General features: G+C 38.8%; 1 protein-coding gene across 3 annotated transcripts in view; it reads right to left on the reverse strand.

Moving 5' to 3' along the window:
* Positions 1-23,181, reverse strand: part of HECW2 (HECT, C2 and WW domain containing E3 ubiquitin protein ligase 2) — a 111,782-nt gene that overhangs the window by 62,429 nt on the left and 26,172 nt on the right. For all 3 annotated transcript variants that reach the window (XR_006169435.1, XM_042822155.1, XM_042822156.1), the window contains exons 2-5: positions 17,362-17,469; positions 7,566-7,660; positions 4,453-4,528; positions 1,875-2,044 (exon numbers count right to left, since the gene is read on the reverse strand). Coding sequence is in view for 2 of the 3 variants with exons in the window: in XM_042822155.1 (XP_042678089.1) it covers positions 1,875-2,044; positions 4,453-4,528; positions 7,566-7,660; positions 17,362-17,469 (449 nt within the window). In the remaining variant the exon portion in view is untranslated. The remainder of the gene's footprint in view (positions 1-1,874; positions 2,045-4,452; positions 4,529-7,565; positions 7,661-17,361; positions 17,470-23,181) is intronic.

The raw sequence follows: 23,181 nt of genomic DNA on the forward strand, positions 1-23,181 counted from the left end.
GTCTGGTAAGATTTCCCTTCCACCATCCCCTTTGAGGGAACACTGTCACAGTCACTCTCTTCAGCCTAGCTTCAAATTTCCTTATGCTCATGAATAATTCATACTTGACATCTGTGCTGTTCTGCCAATCCTGCAAATGGTCAAGATTCAGCAGCGGTACTGGGCACATATGTGAGCAGGCATGTCAGCAGGGATGCACACATAATGTAATGTGATGACAAATTGTAACAAAAAAGCAGGCTGAGGAACCTCTAGATTTTTTAAAAATTCAAACAAAAATAGTGAGGGTAAAATCTACTGAAAAGCTAAACTCATCTGTTACACTTCCCCTGTTTGCCACCTTTAAGACCTCTAAGAAAATCAAAAGCTGATTACAAAGTAATAAGCATCTAGTTAGCTAGATGATAATGTATTGAATAAGAAACAAAAGAAGGAATAACTCTTCAGCTCAGTTGTAGACAGTGGCTAAAAATCTCGAAAAACAATAATTAGATTAGGTCAGGAATAAAAAAAGCATTATCATGCTGGGTAGAGCTGTGATAAATATAACTTAAAATTTGGTTTGGTACAAAACTGCTATTTTGCAGAAAGGAGTAGATATAAAATTGGATCAATTCTGCACCACTAAGACAGCATATGTAATGAGATCATAAGCTGGTATCATCAGAGATTGCTACAGGGAAGATACAGCAGTTAAAGCAAGCTGATGTAATACGTGCACCAGTGAACATTATCACTTTTCTAATAAGCTTCAGAAAACAAGAAGAACTGAAGGGGGAAAAAAAGGGGAAAGAGCAAGAATAGTTTTTCTTCCTATGTACTGAGTGAAGAAACAAATGGATAGGAAGGTGAGGAATCTATTTAGAGACAAAAAGTCCTGGTTTTTGAGATCTTAAGTTTTCCACAAATCCAGAGTCTTTCCCACAACAGAATACCCCAGAGTAGTGCTAATGTTGGCCCGGCTCCATTCTTTTTTACTATTTCTTTGATTTAATAATAATAATAATAAATTACAATTTCTGGAAGCATCCTCACAGTCCAGCTCAATTTTCCAATCTTCCTAAAGAATACAGTAACGTTCAAATAATAGCACAGGCATCATTGGAAAACATGCACAGACCAAGAAGGCTGCTGGCCAGACCTGAGACATTTACAGACTATTGCCATTTTCCCACACAAGCATTTCAAAGATGTGGCCTTGCTCTTCTACGCTCAGAGAGTTACAGGTAGTTCAAAGTTCCTTCTCTGATACCTGCTCAGCTCACCCAAAATCAATAAATCAGAAAAACTGGGCTCTGCTCAACCACCCTCTGCCCCCAGTCCTTTCTAAGCTGCACTGTGATGCCTCCCCAGCCTTTTCTTTCCACAGCAGCACTTAGAGAGCACCAAAGAGCATCCACTGTGCCTGGAAAAATTGAATGCTTGCCACCTGCTATGCACAGTGAGGATATCATTTCCAAATGAGCAGTCATTGCCATCGCTAGGCATAAATGCCCACTTATTGTACCTTTTCTTAAAGAGTCATTTCACAACATATGATTCATTTTAATTAATTTATTTTTTGCAATTTCAACTGATCTATTGGGCTGCTGAGCAATTCCAACTCTTTTTAGCAGAGAAGCAAACGAAAAACCTCACAATCATACTGCTTAAACACAGGGCATAATCACACAGATGATAGCTGTTTCTATCCAACAACAGGGTTCCTAAAATTACTACAATTTCTGTGTCCATTTAAATAGCTAGCTACAAAATAACTTCCCAGCCTTTAGAGAGTAAAGACTGATGCATAAAGAGAAAATACAAGCCTGGTAGATGATACAAGATGATACACTGCATCAACTTGCAGAGAGCTCTCAAAAGGCATACATTACCTCTCTGTGCCAAACAGGGTTAGTTGTGTTACTGATGATAGTCGATCTTCTTTCCTGACCATGATGAGCAAATGTAGGAAACGTACTTTTCTTGCCCGGCTGGATGGACATCTTTAAATAAGGATCGGGGTTGAAGAACATGCCTTTTTTAAGTCCAACTGCTCTAATATCTTTAAAGCAAAACAAGGAAGGAAAAAGGAACGGAGTAAATGAAAGCTAATTCACGAAGTAGGCCATTTTTAAAATATTACCGAGGAAATCAATTCACATAAACCACTAAATAATGCAGTTGAAAATTACTCATAGAGTAACTGGATCCAGCGTACAGAAGATGCTTGAAGCAGGAAGTCAAGTGTTTTCCCAAGAGGATATACAGAGGAAAAGCAAGGACATCCTCATTTACATTTTGCCTTCCAGTCATTCCTAAAACAAAATTACGGTGTGAACTTTTAACTGAGGTGCAAACGTTTTTCTCAGTATGTAAGGTATTTCTGCCCTAAAACAAACCATTCATTATCAAGGCTGTTCTGGATTACGATGCACATGTCCTCTCAACTTGGGAATAAGCTATAGCATATAAGCATATATAAGCATAACAGCATATATAAGCATAGAAGGAGGCAAGGTTTTCTGAAAATGCTTCTTTGTTCCTAGAGAAACCTCAATATCACAGCCCCTGCAAATTAAGTCTAAAGTAATACAGACAAATTCTCAAAACATGGCATTTTATTTGCTTTCTTTTCACAAGAAGTATTTCACAAACCAATCACACACAAAAAAAAACAACCATAAAATCCAGACCTGTACATTTAAGCATCATAGCATGAAACCTAGGAAATAATAACACTGAATCATGGTTCAGATTCGATTTGCCATAATATGAAGTTTAACATAATGTTATATTTAGAGCTACCGTGCTTGTCTCTTACCACAGTCATACAAGCAGCCGGGACCAGAATGTTCATCTTAGCTTCAAAAATACTTACTTGAAAGATGTTAAGACAATTATCTTTCATCACGACTTGCAAAAAACAGAATGTTCTCTGATTTGCAGAATAATAATCCATTAAAGATAAAATTTTGTTTGTTTGTTTGTTTTTTAAAAAAAGACATTAGAGCGCAGAGCGCAGTGCGCTCTGGCAGCTCGAAAGGCAAATGGGATCCTGGGCTCCATCAGGAGAGGGGTGGTCAGCAGGGACAGGGAGGTGATCGTCCCTCTCTACTCGGCTCTTGTGAGGCCCCATCTGGAGTACTGTGTCCAGGTGTGGAGCCCTCAGTACAAGAAAGACAAAGAGATTTTGGAAAGGGTCCAGAGGAGGGCGACTAAGATGATCAGGGGGCTGGAGCACCTCCCCTATGAGGACAGGCTGAGGGAGTTGGGCTTGTTCAGCCTGGAGAAGAGAAGGCTGCGGGGTGACCTCATTGCAGCCTATCAATACCTGAAGGGAACCTACACCCAGGAGGGGAGTAAACTCTTCAAAAGGGCTGACAACAGCAGGACTAGGGGAAATGGATCCAAGTTGAAGGAGGGAAGATTTAGGTTGGATGTTAGGGGGAAGTTCTATACAAGGAGAGTGGTTAGGCCCTGGAACGGGCTGCCCAGGGAGGTTGTGGATGCCCCGTCCTTGGACGTGTTCAAGGCCAGGTTGGACGGGGTCCTGGGCAACCTGATCTGAATGTGTGTGTTTGGTGGCCCTGCTAGGCAGGGGGGTTGGAACTACATGATCCTTGAGGTCCCTTCCAACCCGGGTGATTCTGTGATTCTGTGATTCTGTGATTAAGATAACAACAACAAAATGCAGACTTGCCACATTCTGGATGAGAAACAAAAAACATTCTGGAGAGCACCTTACAGACCTATAAGTCAATACACTTTTGAATTGAATTTAGGGGACTCCTCAAGTTGAGTCATAACATTCTGTTAAACACAGGTTTTTCAGATTTAACAAAACAATTATTCTGATAGAACATATTAGTTCTATCCTGATAACTGCTGCAAGACCATAGCAAAGAACATTTTCTTCAGCTCTACTCTTACAGCCCCTAAATGTTTCCACTGTCAGCTATTTATTTAGAAGCAATTTCCTGTGGAATAAAGTGCGAATCAAAACAAGCGTAGCTGATATACAGTATCCTTCAGCTATTTTTCTGTATGACAGCTTAGCTCTGTTGCAAGACAAGATTTTTTCCTTCTCCTTTCCTTTCTCTTCCTTCCTTTTTTTTGTTACTACTTTCATAAAAGTGACAGAACCAGCTTGCACTGTATTTAGAGGCTATATATTTAACCTTTTTTTCTTTGCTGCACCAACTAGAAATTGTGAAAATTTCTCATGTCAAGATCTATCAACTCAGTTGCTTTTAAATCTGGAAATTCATGATTTTGACTTGTTTTCAAACAGAAGTTGTAAAGATATGACATCTTTCAAGCCACTAGAGTGTGCTCCTACAGAAGCTAAGGAAGAAAAGCACTCTATTTTTGACATTTAAAACAGCAATTACTTTTTTTTTTTTTTTTTTTTTTAATGCCTTGTAAAACATTGATTTCTGTGGGGTTTCTGTTCTTGTTTTGTTTTTATACCTGATAGTGTAAAGCTGACTAACTTCCGAGAATGCTGGGCTCCAGAAGCACCTTCCTCTGTGCCTTCTACTCCCATCTGAAGGGGAAAAAGAAATAAGAAACCACATACATTTTCATCTGTTTTACACATGTTCAAAGATCATTACGTAATTAGTAAGAAGTACACAGAAGAAGAATTGTACCCAGTACTGCCTATTACCACGGACAGACAAAGCTGCAGCATCCATTTCTAGGAAAGCACGTATTAGTTATGCTAAGTGTTGCTAATAAACTCACCCTTGATATCTTCCAAACAATCAATCACAGAAGGGGAAACCCTATTTTCTTACTGGTTTCACTTCCGTGAAATAAAATCAACAGTATGGACTGGTAATATGTATGAAAGCTAGTCAGTGACAGCGGGCAAAATTTTTGTCACTTTTCACAGGAAGGCAATTTACTGTGCAATAAAAATGGCAAAAGAGAAAAAAGTCTAAAGAAAGCCTTCAAACTTATGAATGGCAAGTTTTTCTAAACAGAGAATTGCAACAAATATACAACTATGAATGTAATCTAAATGCTACTCGCATACTGCACAGATTTTCAGGTTTGGTTTCTACAGAAATCCCTGACCAGATAAAGCACTACTTCAAAACACATGTATTAATGTCTAAATAGCTATACCCACTGAACAGTCCTTTCAATTGACAGAAGAATTTGTCTCAAGGCAGAGATGTGCATCCAACTGAATAATCTAACATAAAAACATCAACAGAGCTATATTTCAAGTCAAATGGCTCTTTCCATAGGCAGTGCACCCAGTCCCAGACAGAAGAGATTACACAGTCTGCTGAAAAAGCTTCATCCGAACTACATTAGGAATGTATATGTGTGATAAAATAGGAAGTCACCTGATCTACCAAACAAAGTAAGCTGAATACAAAGTTGTATACCTGTGCATACATGTTGAACTACATATAGCAGTTCTTAGCACTTGAGGAATTGTTTGAAAGCGAAACTAGAAGCTACAGGACTGATAAGCATTTCTCGAGCAGTGGTTGCTGGACCAAGACGTGCAACCCATGAAGAAAGCACTAAAAACGTCCTTTCAATATTGCTTTTAGCATTATCGTTATCTTTCAAATACTTCTCACAATGATCAGTGAACAAAAGCAAATCAGAGTAAGTGGTGTGGTGCAACTGAGACTGAGGAATTTCTTCCACTGCAAAATTCTAATACTTAGCATATAAGAGCAGTCAAGTTAATAAAGTGATAAAGGAACCGCAATGACATCGATGTTTGATGTCTTCATGGGCTTCAGAGGTCTCATGAGGGAGCAGACCATGGCAGGAAGTTGCATGGCTCCAGCCCGTCTCGTTTCCCTATCACATCACTGCAGTCGTGATTCATCATCATTTTCAGGGCCAAGCATTTCTCACCAGAATGCTGTCATCTCATCACTGAGCATGCAGTACCATTGCTCCAATGGCTTTATAAGGATACTTCAGCAGCAACAGCTGGTAGTAAAATGATGAGGGCATCAAAAACGCAACAGGTTAAACTCAGTCTGACCAGACTGACCATCTGGAGGAGACCTGATTTTTCACTAGCTCAAACGAACATAGCACAACATTAACTGCTTATCCCAAAATAAGACTGACTAACGTTCCTGGCTTAATATGCCGTTAGTATGAATTACACCAGAAACATAATTCCCACCATACCATGCACTGTGAAAATTTAGCAAGATCTGAGTTAGCAGGTAACTTAACCACAACTTAAAAAGCCCAGAAGGAATGGGCATGCCTCGACCCGACTTGGAGAACCAATAGTGACAGCAAGTTAACCTCACAGGACTGACTACTGACTCAGAAAGACAGATCTTTGGTAAATTCCAAGTAAATAATCACATACTCAAAGACAGACATTCTCATGTCCTGTTGTGTAACGATCCTTGAAAAAACACTGGGGGTTTGTACAACAAGATCCAGAAATGATACAAGCTACACTAATTTCAGATGCATACTTTCTTCTATAAAGTATCAAGAGTTCATATATCTTGTGAGCCTATACTGCTCACAGGAAAAACAATTAAGTGATGCTATCAGTTAGGTCAGTAATTCTAAGAGAAATAAAAACCATTGAGTACAATGAGACAAAGTCCATGAGAGTACATACGATATTATATCACTATGAGATTCACCTGTATATAATATGCAATGCTGAAAAAGTGCAATATCAAATTAGAAGCAATCACGTGGATTAAATTGTGCTGTATAGTATCTTCAGTGCAGTAATTGTCAAGACAACATCCTGGCAGATATGATATTAAATTTTTGGTAGCTAAAATCAATGAATCAAATGCACTGTGAAAATTTCTGTCAACTTCATATTTAAGTGTATTAGATGATTACTTCAATCAAATGCACCTGGATACAAGTTTGGAATGCTCTTCTTTCAACAGGTATTCACATCACTAAAAAAACTACTTTAAAACCTCTAGTGTTTCAAAACAAGTCTCATAATGAAATTGTAAGAAGGCAGCAATAAATCTTGAAAGTCAGAGAATCATCTAAATTTTGGTGGTATACAAGCACTCCGAAAATTCAACCATTTCTGCAAAAGCAGAGTTTTGTACAGTCTTCCTCTTTTTCAATACTCATAATTCCTATCTCAGTAACAATTCGATTTTTAATATTAGCAAATAAGAAGTAGAGGCTTCTGATAAGAATTCAGTTTGAATTAGATAACCAGTGCAACGGTGTTAAATCAAACTGGCAGCTAAAACTGAAAGCAAGGAAAACCAAATTCTTTGTACAAAGAATTTCAGTTAATTTCAGTGGTTTCTATTAAATGTTATATTATATATAATAAAATGTTATTTTATATTATATTATTTTATATTTATATTATATATAATAAAATGTTATTTAATAATGAAAAAAATGTATAAAGAAAAATAGAAAACCAAAAAAAGTATTTCCTAATTTTGGTGATTACAGCCTCACAATATTTTTCCCCACCCCCCTAGCAAAAATCACTCTTAATGGTGAAACAGGAGAACTTACACTGATACGTTTGTCTGGCAGTTAGTATCCTGCACAAATATAATGAATAAGTAGGCTAAACTTACCATCACAGCAGGGTTTTTCACAGTGATACATGGAGTAGTAGCTCGGAGGGCTCCACTAACACCATGGTAGTACTTAAAACAGATCTTTATTTCAGCTGGAAAAGAAAACAAAAATAACATCAAATCCTTTGTGACTGACACTGGGCAAAAGAAAATGAAAGGAACACACAGGCGGAGTCATAGCTCACTTCTGTTCACAGCCTGAGTCACATCTGCTGTAGAAGCACACAATAACTGTAAATGAACTACGTCTTCTTTTAACCTGCAGAGAATCAGGATACAGATTCAGGATATAATTCCATGGACTGTAATACAACTCTATTTGCTCTAAGGTAACTGCTTTTCCTCTGTGTTGATTCTTAGGATATAGAGGAGAAAATAAATGATTAGATCATCTCCTGTGATCATTATTGCGCTCTTTGTTGCTCTTCCTTCATTTTTCAAAATGAATGTTGCCTTATGGACTCCACAACTACTCACAGTACTTGGCATGAGGCTCACCAAAGTTGAACAAGGGGAATTATTCTCATGGTCTTGCCAGATGCTCCTCTGCTTATATGTCCAAAAAATACCTTAGAGCTTTTAGTCACAGGTTACTCGACAAGTTGATGCTGAGATAGCCCTACAAATATTCTGACATTCCGGCAGGAATTGAATTTCAACTATATTTTGAAGAGCTATTAACATACTGTTCAGTTTGCTCTTGAAAGCACATCCTATCTGAGCTGAATCCATCATTCAATGATCTGTTTACAGAAATACTTTAGCAGGAAATTAGAACACCTGGTCAATTCCTCTTTGTGTATTCTGCAGGTTACAGTTCTGGCTATTTCAATATACTCAGTTATGGAAAAGGCTTACCAAGACAGTGCTACTAGCACAACTCTTGTCAGACTTTCAAAGAAGTCTCAAGATATACATATCTGAAGGAAGCTAGAAGCACTTCATATTGAAACAGAAAAGGTGAGAGTTTCACCATGTTTCTGGTCCCACTGAATAAAGTTCTGCTAAATTGCTTTTGCAGCAAACAAAAAAGTATTACATTTCACTGAAGCCTGACCTCTCCACTGTTGTTCGTCTGCATTCTTTCAACGCAGCAGAACAGCTGCCCTTGATCCTATAAGACCTTCCCTGTCTGGAAAAATCTCCCCATTTTCCTTCTCTGCTGGGACAACTCTTCTGTAGGTTAATGAACGTTTACCTCTGGGTACAGAAATGAGTACACACAAATGAGGGTACACAGCCAGACAGAAAATGGCCACAGGCAGCAAGTACAAATAATAGCAACCAGCTTGGACAGACCAGGGGGTGTGCATGAAAGCCTTGGCACTTGAATTTCTCTGACTTAGTTTAACAGTATGACAGTAGCCTTAAAATACAAAACTGTGTGTACTGAAAAAAAGTTTTGAGACATACAGCACGATTCCTTGAGGGATGAGGTTCTTTGTCACAGCAAGATAAAAGGTCCATTTATCCCTACTCAAAAGGATTAAAATACATTCTGCAAATCTTTTCAACCAAAAAGGATTTTTAATTTCTAATTTGCTGCGATTATAGTTTGGCATTCATTTACACTCTTCCTCCTAGTACAGTGGACGCACCTCCAAGCTGGCCTTCAATGGCAAGCACGTGTCTCCCAGCCCAGTGGGGACTGAGGTGTTGGAGGGCTGCTGATCCCTCCCTCCTCACAGCTGGGTTCACCCACACTGTCAAAACACCATCGTCTAGCCTGCTCTACTTACTACAAACATCACAGTAAAATTCAAAACACGAGCAGGACAGCAGCACAAGCGCTGCTAACTTGCACAGGTGCTTTCCAACTCCAAAGCTCAGCTTTATTGAGACCCAAACTTTATCTGCAGAGGGTTTCTGGAGATGCAGTTTCCTCAGTCTGCTGCCAATGACTATGCAACTACCTCCTCTCTGTTCATCACTCTGGAAAATAAGCTAGCAGCAGAAAGGTTATCAGCTGCTGCTTCTATCTGCACATAGCCATAATATGGACAGATATCTGTTACACGTTCTCACTACACTGGCACGTACATACCTCTAAAGGCTGAAATGTAGCCCTGCAAGCTCTGGATCCTCAGATTTCTTACTCTCAGAGTCACACTCTGTATAATCATACAGTACTCTCCAATATGTATATGCGGCTGGTAGTAGAAGAAAACAATTCAATATACGGAATGAACAATTTCTTCCATACCAATGAAATTAAAAAAAAAAAAAAAAAAAAAAAGCCTGTAGGCCTAGTTGCTTGTAACGATTAGAAAAAGCAGAGCACTTAAACGTACATCTGGAGACTTCTCTCACTCCCCAGGAGAGGAAGCATTGCTATGGTTTGGGCTTTATACAGCTCTACACATAGGAACTAGAGAAGTGCTGTCAGCACTGTGTCGATAGGATTAACATAGGAGAAGCTGTGTTTGAAATTCAGCATGAAATTGAAAAATCAGCCACCTGGAACATGCATACAGACATTGCTAAAGTGAATAAAAGTTTACAAAATCTTTTCTTGCACACAGAAAGAACACAATTCCCTCACAGGACCAGAGACAGCTAAGTAGATTTTTCTTCATAACTAATAATTTTTAAAACTACTATTAATACATAACACAGAAAGAAATCTCAGAGGGATTGTGCCAATTCGGAACAGCTGAGGATCTTGCTCTTTGACATTTTCTCTATTGTGTTAGAAGAAAAACTGTGACTGGAATATTTGTTCTTCATGTCAAATGGATTCCTGTGCTCCAGATAGATTAAAAATAGATGTCTGTGCCTGCCCCTGACAGAATATACATCAACCTATTGTGTACAAATAAGGCCCTATGAATATAAAGAGCTCTTCCAAAACAGTAAATTTCTATAAGCGTGACTTCAATATCGAGAAAGCTGAGTTCAATACATACTAATATTGAGGCTTCCTCTTAACTGTTCCATATAAATATATGTGTATACGTATATGTGTTCCATATAAATATATCTGTATAAAAGGCACAATAGCTTACATCACCTACAAAGTTTTTCTGTTTTCTTTCATTCTGCCAATTGGTTTGAAAATGTTTCCTTTAAGTTGAAAATTTGCTCTTCTATTTCTTTTCTTTCCCCGACATGCTTATCAGCTTGCCTTAATTGAGTTCTGTACTGAAAAAGGTAGCAGAAGTAAATCCAAAGAGAAGATGCCGGTACCTGACCATATACTGTGAGCTGTGTGCTTGATTCAAGGAATCTGCAGCCTCACAGAACAAATAGTACTTTCATCCATGGGAAAAAGTGACTGTACCTAGCAGTGTGTTCTTGCTGCCACACACGTCCCATTGTCTCTGACGTTTCTCCAGACATCACACAGACCGCAAGGAATTCCTACAGCCACCAGACATTTCCTCTTCATTTAAAAATAGGACAGAGTGAAATTGGGGTATCTGTGAGTGTTTGAAAGAATCGCAAGTAGTCAAGTAAGTAGTGGTACGTGTTAATTAATCTGAACACTCCATAAGACCGTAATCCTCTTCTTTTAAAGCCAATAGTTGTTATCATTCAGTAACCTTAGTTTCATAGCTCAGAACCATTATATAAAAATTCCGGAATAAACAGAGGTTTCTGGGACTCAAACAGTGATATTTGAATTTCAAAAGAACTCCTGCATGAAATTATAATTCTGTGCTTCCCTCTACGGACCATGCACTCTTGTCTCTTCAATAATACAGACATCAGTTTATAACAAGTAATAGTTTGCCTTTAAAACATCAATAATTCTCCAAAGTCCCTCGCTTTATCTATGTGTTTTTGGCCTTTATCTTTGACTAACAAAAAATGCTTTAGGATAAAAAGATTCACGGAATACAGGAATTTGGAGTACATAAACGCAAGTGTAATTCTAGAAGAACATATTATTTCCAGGAGACCAATCTTTCAGGAAAATAAAAATACTCACTTAGAGAACAGTTTGTTCAGGATCAAGAGGTGGTCTTGACTATAGATACTACCACATCAGTTATCCATGAATGTGAAGCATGCTGTAATTAAGCAAGCCAAGCAGATAAAACCTCTTTGGTACAGAGGATGGTAGCACAAATATAATTACAGGGAGGTGGGATAATATCACACTCCCACAAGCTCACCATGGCAAACGTCATGTGCTTACAATGGTAGAAGCAACCGCCAGATGGCTGGAAACATACCGTGTGCCCCATGCCATCAACCAAATTAATACCCTGGGTCCTTAGGTAGGGTATCCCCTACCCAACTGAAACTTCTGTACCAGAGCTGAGGTCATCACACACTCCACTGAGAGGGGATGGCAGACACACCTCTGAAAGCTAAGGGAAATCCTCACAGGGTTGCAGCAGTCTGATGCTCCCCGCCAACTGCACAGAAGCTGCCCAGCTCCCAGACGAGGCAGCTCAATGCAGCCCAGCTCCCAGACAAGGCAGCTCAATGCAAGAATCACACGCCTGAACCCATGGCTCTCTGTAGATCCAAATACATATCCTCAAACACTCAATAAGAATTGGGAGAATTTCCCCAGAAAGTATGGAAACATGTTTTCCAAAACGTTTAAGAAAATTCTGGCTCTGGAACAAATTGAGCCAATCATAGTAAGCCTTTACAAATGCATAAAGGGAGAGCTAAGTCAGGGAAAAAGCACTGAGTTAAACCCTATTTTTTCCCAGCTGAACATATCCACCCAATGGCCAACTGTAGGAATTTAAAAGTGTTAGAAGTGTAGAAATTTAGAAGTGTTTCGCACATCCTGTCAGTTGAATTTGTTTTCCTTAGCGTGACTGCAGTGAACACAACCTTCTTGATCAAATACTACATATTCTTTCCTCTGCATCATTTTAAGAAAGAACCTTTTTGACTACTCCTGGCAGCAAACAGGAGAGCAGCAAAACACGTGCAGAAATAGACTTCCTGGTACACCAGATTATTTTACAGAAGGAATGAAAAAAAGCCTCAAAACTGACCAAAACAGAACTACAGAGAGCTTTTTAGCTAAACTAGTATGAGTATCAGTATCAGATTTCTGTCCTCTGGTCTCTATCCACTTAAACTGCTTCAAAGGCAGCTGCAAAGCAAGATCTGTTGAAGCAACAGCCTATGGACCTGGCCTGCACTCACTTTCCTGCAACTCTGAGACACTTATTTACAGCCATGAGCACTGAATATTACATTCCACTTTGGCCAAGTGTTTAACTATAATCTAACCTTCATAATAAAACACTTCGGGTATTATGCGCTTAAGCAAGCTAACAAGGCTTGTCATAAATTGCAAAAAACCACAAGAGATGATCCTATTTCAATTGTTACAGTCAAAAATAACTGCTAGGAAACAACAGATATAAATTGCAGAAGTATAATAAAAAGTATTTCTAACTTGGTGAAAAGGCTTATAAATAGGGCAGCAACAATAACCATGAGAAACAGCCCAGTCAGACTACTGAGAGGGTGCTGGTTACACAGTGCCACCAGATCCAGGCTTCCACATCAGAAAAATATGACCTTTACAATTTAAATTGAATGCTCAAAACATGTATGCTGGGTAAAAGTAATGATTTTATTTTACTAGAATACTCATTAACACTGACCACTGACCAACATTTTGGTCAGAATATGGAACTGTGCTCCTATCTCTGCCAGACAATAACTCTTCACTAAAGCAACTTTAAAAACTGAAAGTACATCAAGTTCAATTACAAAGCCCATTTGGTTTGTTTCAGTCTCCCTTAGTATTTTCAAATAAAAAAAGAGGGCTGGGAGTTCACTCTGCTAACTGCAAATTACATCAAGCTTCAGTCTCCATTCCCCATTTTTATAAAACTTATAGTTTCACTGAAATAAGGACTAAATACAGAGAACTCTATATAAAGCTTCAGTTGTAACCTGATGCCAGTGTAATGCAAACACACGTATAACCACCACACTTTCTGAATATATCTCAGAGTCATGCCACAAAACTGAGATTTTAAGGACAAAATAGAAACAGTCTGTGCAGTTACCGCATCTGAGCATTGCAGTGTGGCACCAGAAGGGATTTAACCTCAAACATCCCAAGAGTGATCTGGAACATGATTGATGTGATGAGACCGGCAGTGTGTGGATAAATCCCAACAGCTGCCACTATGAGTTATTGTTCAAGATGTGAAGAAAATATATGCAAATCAATATGCTTATTTATATTCACAGTAATGACTATGACATCAAATGCTATAAATAACAACAAACACATTACACTGCAAGTAAAGTAGGTGAAGGTGTTTCTTGTGGATACTGTAATTAATACACATGAGACCTCAGCTGTAACTGACAAATATAAGTCAGTATTACTCCACGGCTCAATCCAGGAAACCCAGACTTAAAGGAGGCTCTTAGCCCATGCCCATACTATAAAGTGAGCAGGATTATGGTATGAATTAAAACACCAGCAGAAAACCAACCATAGCGCACAACAATCATCGAGCACCTTTGACACTTCTGCCCCAGCTGCTGGGGCTGTATGGGCACAAGTCATACTGTGCTCCTTGCTCCCAGCAACCAAAAATACGCCCTGGCCTATTTTACCTACTAGGACATCTGCAGATTTTAACTCCCAGGAACTTTGCACCTGCGGAGACTCATAAGCACTGAACTTAATTGTTGCCCAGCAGTGACTGTACTATACTGAATGCCCCTCCTGCAGCACTTTCAATACAACCAGTCCTTGTTGCCCATATTGCAGACTTAGAAGCTGCAGTTTCTAAATGAGCAGCAGCTTGCAGCAGCTTGTATCAGCTATTCTGCAGAAAACTCAAGCCTCCTTTCAAATGTTTTTTCTATCACCAAGGTTTCCCCACAAGTCACTTCACTCTTTCTGCTAGCTCTGTTCTCTGTAAGGAATGCCATCACCCCTGTGCCAACACACCAAAAGAGAGCACCCAGAGAAACTCCATCATGTTATCAGCACTCGAGGAGCAATTGCAGCCTCTCCTGCACTAGACAATAACAGTCTTGAGTCTAATGTCATGATAAATATCAGATGACCATACCAAATGCATATGAAGACAAGCCATGTTGCACATTCCCACTATTGCTACCAATTCATCGTAACACACTTTGAACTTGCCCTTTCATTTCACCAGAGAAGGAAGAAAACTGTTTGCAGAGCTGTGGTCACTTCTAGCGATCCTCCTGTAGTTGATACAGCAAACAGCTTGAGGCAACAATCTGGTGAGTCATTGTTTTCCCTCCACCACATTTAAGCAAACCTCAAAGCAAAAAGTTTTTAAGTCACATCTGTTATGTAAGGAAACAGCATCTCAGGCACACTGATACTCAGATTCACCTTGTTGAGTCTCTAAAGCAAGAGATCCTTTTCATGCTCACAGTGCACTTTTGCTCCATTCCTAAGCAAAAGAAAGAGAGCCTGCTCTGCAGTCCAGAGCCAGTCACTTTCTCTAGAGGTGACAGCTTAAGGACACCAGCTGCTTTTGACGTTGAGCTGGACTTGGAACTTATTTTCCTTCCTTTTTGCATACTCTTTTCCTTCCCCACTCCTCAATCATTCCCCTCAGAGACTGCTTGCATTTCGGGAATATATTAGCTTCATCTAATTATTTCAATGTTGATTCCTTTGATTCTCTCCTCTGCATAGAGTCTGTGGAATTTTTTGTGTCACTTTTTGTCTAAAGCGTGTAAGAGCTTTCTTTGATCATCCTTGTTTGGCTAATTTAGGGTGCTTCGGGGGGAATTAATGCCTGTTTTTAGTATGAAGATGATGAGATCCTCCCCGCCCTCCTTTCTGTGGGCTTCTGATTTGAATAGAGGAGATAGCAAGCTGTGTGTTTACAAGTCATCTGCTTGGGAAGTAGGAGATACCAAATCCATGGGGAGATTTATAAGGAATAAACCAAATGACTGAAAAACTCAGTTAGAGGACCGCAGATACATAACAACATAAAATTCAGGACAAAAGCTTGAACAAGGCTTAACTGTAAACATAAGCAAAAATTCCACAGACTTCAGTGAAACTGTTAAGAAGTTTAAAATGATCCCCATAGAAAAAGAGCTTCCTAAATTAAGGTGAAAGATGCTTTTCCTATAAGGTACAAGTCTGAGCATTCCAGAGAGTCTAAGGCCCAATCCAGCTGACTCACACGGATTAACAGTAAAGCAATTAAAATGGAAATACTCCTGCTACGTACGGTTTAGTTGGATATGGCCTGTTAGCGAGGCTGCCATCCTCTGCACTTTGCCCTGCAGAGATCTCACATTATGGGTAAGACAGACAATTAGGCCTACAGGCTTTTTTCTTTTTTTTTTTTTTCTTATTCTTTTTTTTTTTTTTTTAATTTCATTGGTATGGGAGAAATTGTTCATTCTGCATATTGAATTGTTTTCTTCTATTACCAGCTGCATATACATATTGGAGAGTACTGTATGATTATATGGAGCGTGACTGTGAGACAAAGAAATCTGAGGATTCAGAGCTTGCAGGGCTACATTTCAGCCTTTAGAGGTATGTACATGCCAGTGTAGTGAGAATGTCATCTGTCCATATTATGGCTATCTGCACATCTTCTTGATCTTTACCTTCAGTTCAACCATTTTCTTCTGCAGCAAAATCCTATTTTGATTTTATCCTATTACATTTGATTAAAGCTCTCTCTTTCTTGTTAAAATACGTGTTGTGTGATGCATAGATTTAAGTCGGAAAGATTCACTGACGGCTTCTAGAAATAAATACTCTTAATAATTATTTATAGTAGAGGGGGCGAGGCCCAACATCTTTAGAAACACATGTATTGCTGTGTATCAGTCAATGAGAACAGAAAATTCTGCCAAGATTTACAGTTAGAAGCACTACAGTGTAAGATATCAGAGTGGGTGTATATATATATATTCTAATTTATGAAGGAAGACATTGCTGTGAGGCTAAACAGGTGGTAGAACAACTCACAGCTCTTTTGGGACTGATTGCCACTTTGATGCCACACTTATCAGGGTTTTCAAAAAACGCATATACAACATCCTAGAATTAAAGAATCCGATTTCCTAAGTGGATCACATAGCAAAATAACAATATTTCATTAAAAAGCTAAAAAAATAAAATTTAATAAAATTTAAAAAGCATATAACAGAGCAGCTTAGCTTATTGCAAGTCCTTGTAATCTATTGAAGTGGCTTAGCACTCTGATTTGAACCTTCACTACCAAGAATTACTGCAGAACTCTGCTGGAGATTTGTTTATTTCAGTCACACTAAGATTCAATATTTCAAAACAGCCCAATGAATTTCCCAGCATAATGAAACTTCAGCTGAGACATCCTAATGCAACAGGACAGAAGGCTGGCAATTCCCAGCAATAAATCTAATGTTAATGCTAACAAACATGAGCAAAGACTGTCACCTTATTATCCTTTTCTTCATGTCCATTTACAATTAATGTCTTGTCCAGATGAAACTTTAAAATTCCTGGGAGGGGACTCCATCTTTCACTGCTTATATACTACACAATATTGAACAAGGCAACTTTTTGTTCTCTTGAAGTACACTGTCCAAGAACATCCCTAAAATACAAATGCACTTCAAAACTCAACTATTTTTTTTTTAGTCAATATTTTCATGACTTTTTTTGTGTAATACACTTTTTGTGATGTGTAGCATCAAAAGTTCAAAATATTGAAAAATATGCTACCAAGAGAAATACAATCAATCCCTTAGGTTGGTTAGAGTTTGACAAAATGGCTATCAAGTGCAATCCTGCAGGTTTGCCTTGACATAATTGGCATGTTTGCCCACTGGATAAGTAGGTACTCACATTCCATAAAATAGGGACCAGGTTCAATTCGCCATACAATTTGTCCTTTTTGAGTGCCAGTCACTCCCCGATTCTTGGAATCCCAGAAATTGGCTGGAGAGTTCTCATCTGTAAGAGGAAAAAATATACACATTGCCATGGAGCATTTATAAAAGCAGGGTGTTTTTTTATTTTCTTGTTTAGTTTGAGAGGCCCAAAAACAAAAACATATGAGGGAAAAAAGAAAGAAAAAAAAAGGTTAAGCTAACAAAGAAAAGATGCATGGCTTCTCTTACAGTAGATAGATCACTTTATGCAGACTTAACAGACATACAGAGTCAAAGTAAATATACGGTTTCCTTTAAGAGGCAAACTGTCAAGACAAAGCATTAAATTCCAAAACTTCTCCTCAAATAGACAGGCTGATGGGAATGTATAGTTGATTGCAACTTCATCAATGGAGTTGCAACACCATTTTATATGATGGTCTCGTTCTGTGCTGTGAAAATCTGGCACTTGCTCCTTAGCAGTGATGTACAGGTATCGGAACTTGCTTCACTTTTTGAAGTATTCCTACATTTTGAGATCTGGAGAGAATATTTTTATACATACACCAAAAAATATGGCATATTCAATTTCCCAGCCAGCATTATTACGTACTAGTGAACTAAGTCCTAAAGGCAGAATGCGTCACTTAATAAGCCAAAACCACAAATGAGTGAAAAAAGTGAAAGAAATAAATTCCAAAGAGGAAAACTGAGATGCAAACAGTAAGTCTCTGTAGATCAGTTCAGCAGTATCGGTATTTTCTTCTCCTTAAGAAATGTTTTTGTCATAACAGAAACAAAAACAGGTCACGGGGTTTGTTTTTACTTACCAGCCTGTGTTCAGAAACTCAGAATGCTGTTTGAATGAAACACAAACAGAGGGAGAAGCTGTTGGCAGGGCACAAAGGTTAGGATGACCCAGAGGAAGCTGACATAAATACAACTTCTTTCATACAGGAAGTTCTTTGGAAGTAGGCATCATAACATGTTAAAAGTGCGCTTATGAAGTCACTTCTTAATCATATAAATATACCTCCTGCCTCAAGTACATGATCCTCCTTTCTTCAGTGGCACTTAATAACCCTGACTCTTAAAAAATAAGTAAATAAGTTTGTTTTATAACACAAATTTGAATGCATTCTACAATCTTACAAAGATTTCACCAAAAACTTAAGGCTACTGTAGCTCTGTTCAGGAAGCTCTTATCCAATCAAGCCCAGTTTCTTAGAAAAGAAGTCCCACATAAATAAAAATAAAGAACTGTCACCTACATTTTAGAAAACCATACACTATTTATGAAAGAATAATCAAGAACACAGCCTTGTTACTCTTGACTTAAAAATACAGTCTGGGGCAGAAGCCCTCCCTAACCCCCACCTGATCCACCTCAACTGCTCCTCACACACCCCATCCTCAGACCCTTCTCTTTTGTAGCCCTCCTTTGGATGCTCTCTAATAGCTACACGTCCTTCTTATGTTGCAGCACCCAAACTGTGCTGGGCGGTGAGGAGGTGAGGCAGCCCAGCACAGAGTGCAGCTGGACAATCTCTATCCTCGGCTGACTCCAATACCATCAGGTTTAACTTTCCATGAGGAAAATGCATGCATCATAAAGGCAAGCACACAGGCAATAAAAATTTATAGCATGCATGATTATCTTCATTACTGGAAAAAAAAAAAAAAAAAAAAAAAAAAGAGCAAAGAAAGCTGCATCTTATCCACATATTTATTTTCCTCAAAGATAGAGAAATTCTAGAAGTACAGCCTGTAAAGCATCTCAGGAGCCTCAAAGATCTCTGTATGTAAGCAAGCAATATGATGTTGAGCTGGTTGGGTTTTGTTTGCTTGTTTCTGGGTTGATTTTCTTGTTAGTTTCTTCTTTTGAATGTGCCTTTCTAACCCGAGGTCCCATTATTTTCTTCCACGGACATATCTCATGCTTCCCCTGAGTGCCAGTTTAATGTCTAGCATATTTCCATTAGTATCTCTTTTGGTTCACAAACTACACTTCACTACCAAAAGCAAACAGATTCTTAGAAAATTCCAAGGATACTTCCAATACAAGTAGTATTAAATTATTCAGTGTCCTCAGTACGTCTAAGTAAATAAAAGAGTATTTGAATATTTTTTTTAACAAATCCAGAAAGTTTGAAGGCATGAAATAAGCACTTAATAGCAAGACTTCCAACGCTTCAGCTACAAGCATTTGTTCCTGGTCTTTTAAAATCGGTAACTAAAGTCAACAGAAATCTTTACAGGGACACCAGTGAAGTTCAGAAAAGGTCCTGCATGAAGAATATGCAAGCCAAGCATAAATGCTGAGCTGATTATTACCAGGCAGCACATTTACTAACAACTTAATTAATACAATTCAACACTTCTGAATTTTCAGTTCTTCTATCCAGAAATAGTCTCCTTTGCAGTAATGAAGAGTAAATCATTGATGCTCTGCCCACAGGTACACTGCCATTGCAACAGAAGGTGGTGGAGATGGATGGATGAAAAATGCTAACAGGTCTCTGCCTGACAGCAATCTACTCAGATTACAAAATTTATTTTGGACAACTTTGATTTTCTCCTGAAACAGCTGATTCTTTCCACTCGCATGAAGTTATTCACATAGAGAGAAAAATGTTGTTATTTTGTTATGTATATGGAAAAATAACTTCAGAGCTCAGTACGTGGATTTTAAAGAAAGGAACGAAACAGCAAAACGAAATCAAATAGCATGATAACACTGAAGCAGACAATAGTGCAGAAATTTGCCTATCAACAACTGCAATAAAAAGATTCAGCTGTGATAAGCCTCAGCAACACTCCGATGTGTGTGTGGAGGGGAGTTGGAGGGAAGACAGAAGTGTTTGAGAGCACAAAAAGCAGAATGCCAAAATTACCACTACTTCATCACTCCTCTTCTCAAAAACCTACATATATTCCCCAGGGATCCTCAACTCCAAGACATTCTGGTCCCCTTTTAGCTGGTAATTGTTGCTGTTTGTGAAACTGGCTGCTGTTCTAGAATCTGGGCCAGAGAGTAGATATAAATATCTCTTCCCAGAACATGAAATACCCAAAAAAAAATATACTGTCCTTCTGCACTGGTATCTTGTCACGTTGATCTACGGTTCTGAAAGAAACAGAACAAAGGAAGACCCACAGCATCATTTTATCTTCTATAAACACAAAATATTACAGAAAGTATCTGATTTCTCACCATATTGCAAGCCTTGTAAAAATGAATAAACGGGAAAATTTATGATGCTCTGCAATGAAAAGTGGGTCATAATAATAAATATCTCTGTATGGACTTTACACTGCCTAGTGCTCTTTGAAATCACTGTGCAGCAAAAACGTTCAAAGTAATAATGTTTTCTCTTTTAGGACTCGCCATCTTTACAAAGCCACTTAAGGTATAGAAGGTACCAACAGTACGTGTAACATTCCCAATTCAGTAAGGCTATATTAAGTGCAAAGCTATATACAAGTACTGAACATCTCAATGAAAGAAGAAGGGATCATTTTAACATAATGAGTTTGCACAACAGAATGCCACTCAATGCGAGAGTAAGAGCCACAAGAAGATCCTGTACATTCATGACAGGACATGTGGCCCCACCCATGTATAGCAGACAGTTAGGACCATTTCTTAATGCTTTCTAACACAGCCCCAGATGTCAGGAGACAGCTTCATTGCAAGGATGCACCTCTGGCTCCTGTTTGACTTGCTCAGAAGGACCTCCAAGTCTTTTTCTGAAAGCTGCTTTGCAGGCAGTCAGCTTCACATTGACTTGTGTCAGGGGTTGAAAGACTTGGTCATGACCCTCTTGCTCACTCATTTCTCCATCCTCTTAAGGTCCACCTGAATGGCAGCACAACTAGCTGCTTTATCAGTTTATCAGGAACTGGCAGTTCTTGCCAGTTTTGTCCCATCTGCAAGCTTGCTGAGGATTTGCTCTGTCCTATCTTCCAAGATGTCTAATAGCAGCTGATTCAGTTGTCAGCCCACCTCATTACCCACCTATTTAGCCTGCATTCCATCAGTCTGTCTATGCAAATGTATGTTATGTGAGACAGCACAGAAAGCCCTGCTAAAGTATCTGAAGTACCTTATGCAAAAATATAAGAAGACAGGAGACTTCTGTGCAGTTTACATTTTGTTCTTTGTGTCTCACAATTTCTGATATTTTTGGATATTGTTGTGTAAGGAAGAAGTTTTTTCACTATTTCTAAAAAAAGATTTCTATCTGAAACACATCACCACAGAGTGACACTTTGTATAGTTCAAACTAACAAATAAACAAAACAGATACCAGTCTTGGAAAACAAAACAAGTTAAAAAGTAAGAATTGCTACTCATGGTTACTGAAGCTAGCCTGAGAGCCCAGTGCACAGACTGCTCAGGTGCAACCAATGCTCACTTCTCGTCCCAGCTCATACGGTCACTAGCGGAGTAGACAAAAGGCTTGTCTCCATAAAAACAGAGGATTTTTATTCTTCACAAAAAAAAAAAAAAAAAAACACCACGAAAATTCTGGAATTAACAAACTTCTACTGCGGAAGTATCTTGCATTTATCATACAGGAAGAAAAAAAATTGTTCCCTACAGTGATTGTTTGGTGTCTGCAACATACTTTAACAATGCATCCGTACAGGTGAGGGGATAATCCACTGGAGAGGAGCTCTGCAGAGAAGGACCTGGGGGTCCTCATAGACAACAGGTTGGCCATAAGCTAGCAGTTTGCCAACAAGACTAATGGTGTCCTGGGGTGCATTAAAAAAGCGTGGCCAGCATGTCAAGGGAGGCAATTCTCCCCCTCTATTCTGCCCTGCTGAGGCCATATTTAGACTAACAGATCCAGTTCTGGGCTCCCAGTTCAAAAAAGACTGGGATCTCCTAGAAGGAGTCCAGCAGAGGGTAACAAAGATAATTAAAGGCCTGCAGCATCTCATGCATGAGGAAAGGCTGAGTAAACTGAGTCTGTTCAGCCTGGGGAAAAGAAGACTGAGAAAAGATCTGATAAACATCTATAACTATCTAAACAGATGTGGAAGGCAGATGGATGAAGCCAGGCTCTTCTTGGCAGTGCGTAGAGAAAGGACAAGGAGTAATGGCCTAGAACTTGAATATAGGAAGTTCCATACTAACATGTGGAATAATTTCTTCATGGTAAGGGTGACGGATCACTGGAATAGGCTGCCCAGTGAGGTTGCAGAGCCTCCTCCTACAGAGTTACTCACGATGCAGCTGGACACCTACCCGTGTAATCTATTGTACGGCACCTGCTTTAGCAGCGAGTTGGACTCAATCTCAAGGCCCCTTCCAACCCCTGCGATTCTGTAATCCTGTGATACTTATAGATGCTTTAATGCAGAGCTCAGAGGGAAGGAAATGCAGAATATAACTGAGAGGATTTAATTTAACACAATTTTGCATTTTTTGTATTTCAGTATTGTACATGAGTCTTCTAATTCATTGCTCTTGAAATCCATGCAGCTCAGCTCAGAAGAGATCAATCATTTTGGTAACACTATTGTATCCCAACATAATTCTGTGGAAATCTTATTCGAGATTTACCTTCTAAGCTCTGTTTTTTTATGCCTTTCTGGAAGATATTTTATGTAAAACCTTTTCAAACACTTGTATTATATATTCTTAATTTTAAAAATGAAGTTCTGATCATCAAAATTTGACCCCTTAGCATTTCAGGTTAATTTTAATACATTCTTGAACACTGAAAATGATGAGTTGGCAAGGGTGTGTGTGTACATTCAGCCTACTGATACTTATAAAGCA

This window comes from Centrocercus urophasianus, unplaced genomic scaffold (genome assembly GCF_019232065.1).
Source record: "Centrocercus urophasianus isolate 14NV4802_14NV808 unplaced genomic scaffold, USGS_Curo_1.0 seq_20, whole genome shotgun sequence".
NCBI classification, from domain to species: Eukaryota; Metazoa; Chordata; class Aves; order Galliformes; family Phasianidae; genus Centrocercus; species Centrocercus urophasianus.